This window comes from Penaeus monodon, chromosome 30 (assembly GCF_015228065.2).
Source record: "Penaeus monodon isolate SGIC_2016 chromosome 30, NSTDA_Pmon_1, whole genome shotgun sequence".
Classification (NCBI taxonomy): Eukaryota; Metazoa; Arthropoda; class Malacostraca; order Decapoda; family Penaeidae; genus Penaeus; species Penaeus monodon.
In genome coordinates, this window is record NC_051415.1 from 23945447 (window position 1) to 23946608 (window position 1162).

Sequence of the window (1162 nt, forward strand, 5' to 3'; positions counted from 1 at the left end):
CACAGGCGCATATATGGCTCCATACATACCACCACATTTTTTTTCATAATGTCCACATAGACGAAAATGAAAATAAACGATCACATACATTCTCAAGTCAAATTTTTTCCCACCAATGAGGAGCGGATTTTCAATGTATCTGGAGATAACATAGGTATCCTTGACGAGCGCAGGGTTAAATGAACTCTTGGTGTCCCGCGACCACTTTTTTATCTGAGCCAGTTTGTTCACCAAAAATATGCCTGTTGTAGGAAAAGAATGTAAATGATTAGATACACGGAAATCTCCTAGCTTGTTTCATTATCTATTTTATGCAACCAATCGCTTCGCTATTTTCAGAAAAAAACACAAGAGCAGTGTTTCCTTACTCCTTTATTTTCAGGGGGGAGGGGTAATTCACTCTTTTAACCTAAGTTATCCTTACCAATTTATCCTCTCAGCCAGTTCACTCATCCCAATTTCCCCCTTGAAAAAGCCGACTGTTGTATAACTAGATTTTTTTTGTATGTACACGTTAAACAAAAATATCATGGCATTATTAATTTCTCTTCTGTCAACGAATATTTGAGTAAACTATTGATAAAATCACTCCGCGGGTAGGAAATACTCCTCTATAAAAAAAAGATTAGGCTCGCATGAAAGGGCAAGCAGAAGAAAACATCAAAAAAAATAATGAGACATTAAAGCGACTACACAACTAACCTACGCCTTGAGAACGACCGGCAGGTTTGAGGATCCAAGTGGTGTTGGGGTTACGGCGAAATTCCTCGACGAAAAGATTGTAATCCGCAGGAAGCATGAAAGTTGTTGGGAGGAAGTCCAGATGTATGTAACGACCTGGTGGCGATAATATGCATTAAATGTGATTTACGATAATATCGTTGCTTTGCTGTTATAATAGTGAACAGGTATTGTGAAAAAAGATGCAAGTTTTGTTAAAAGCATGAAACTTTGCTTGTGGATTAATTGACTCTTGAGCTTTCAGTCTGAAGTGGTAGCCAAATGTGGGGGTCTTCCGGTGTCATATGACTGGCGATGATTTACAGACCAGACCTTGGCTCAGTTTTCATTATACAAAAGCTTTCAATAGAAAAGCATGTATTTTTTGTCTTAAATATTTTAAACAGGTAGCTATTTTTGCATCTTTAAGAGACCGGTATGG

General features: G+C 37.8%; 1 protein-coding gene across 1 annotated transcript in view; it reads right to left on the reverse strand.

Annotated features, from left to right (window-relative positions):
- LOC119592389 (probable tubulin polyglutamylase TTLL1) overlaps nucleotides 1-1162 on the reverse strand; it is a 12636-nt gene that overhangs the window by 3514 nt on the left and 7960 nt on the right. Inside the window, exons 5-6 of the mRNA XM_037941209.1 lie at nucleotides 703-837; nucleotides 89-242 (exon numbers count right to left, since the gene is read on the reverse strand). Coding sequence (XP_037797137.1) covers nucleotides 89-242; nucleotides 703-837 — 289 coding nt within the window. The remainder of the gene's footprint in view (nucleotides 1-88; nucleotides 243-702; nucleotides 838-1162) is intronic.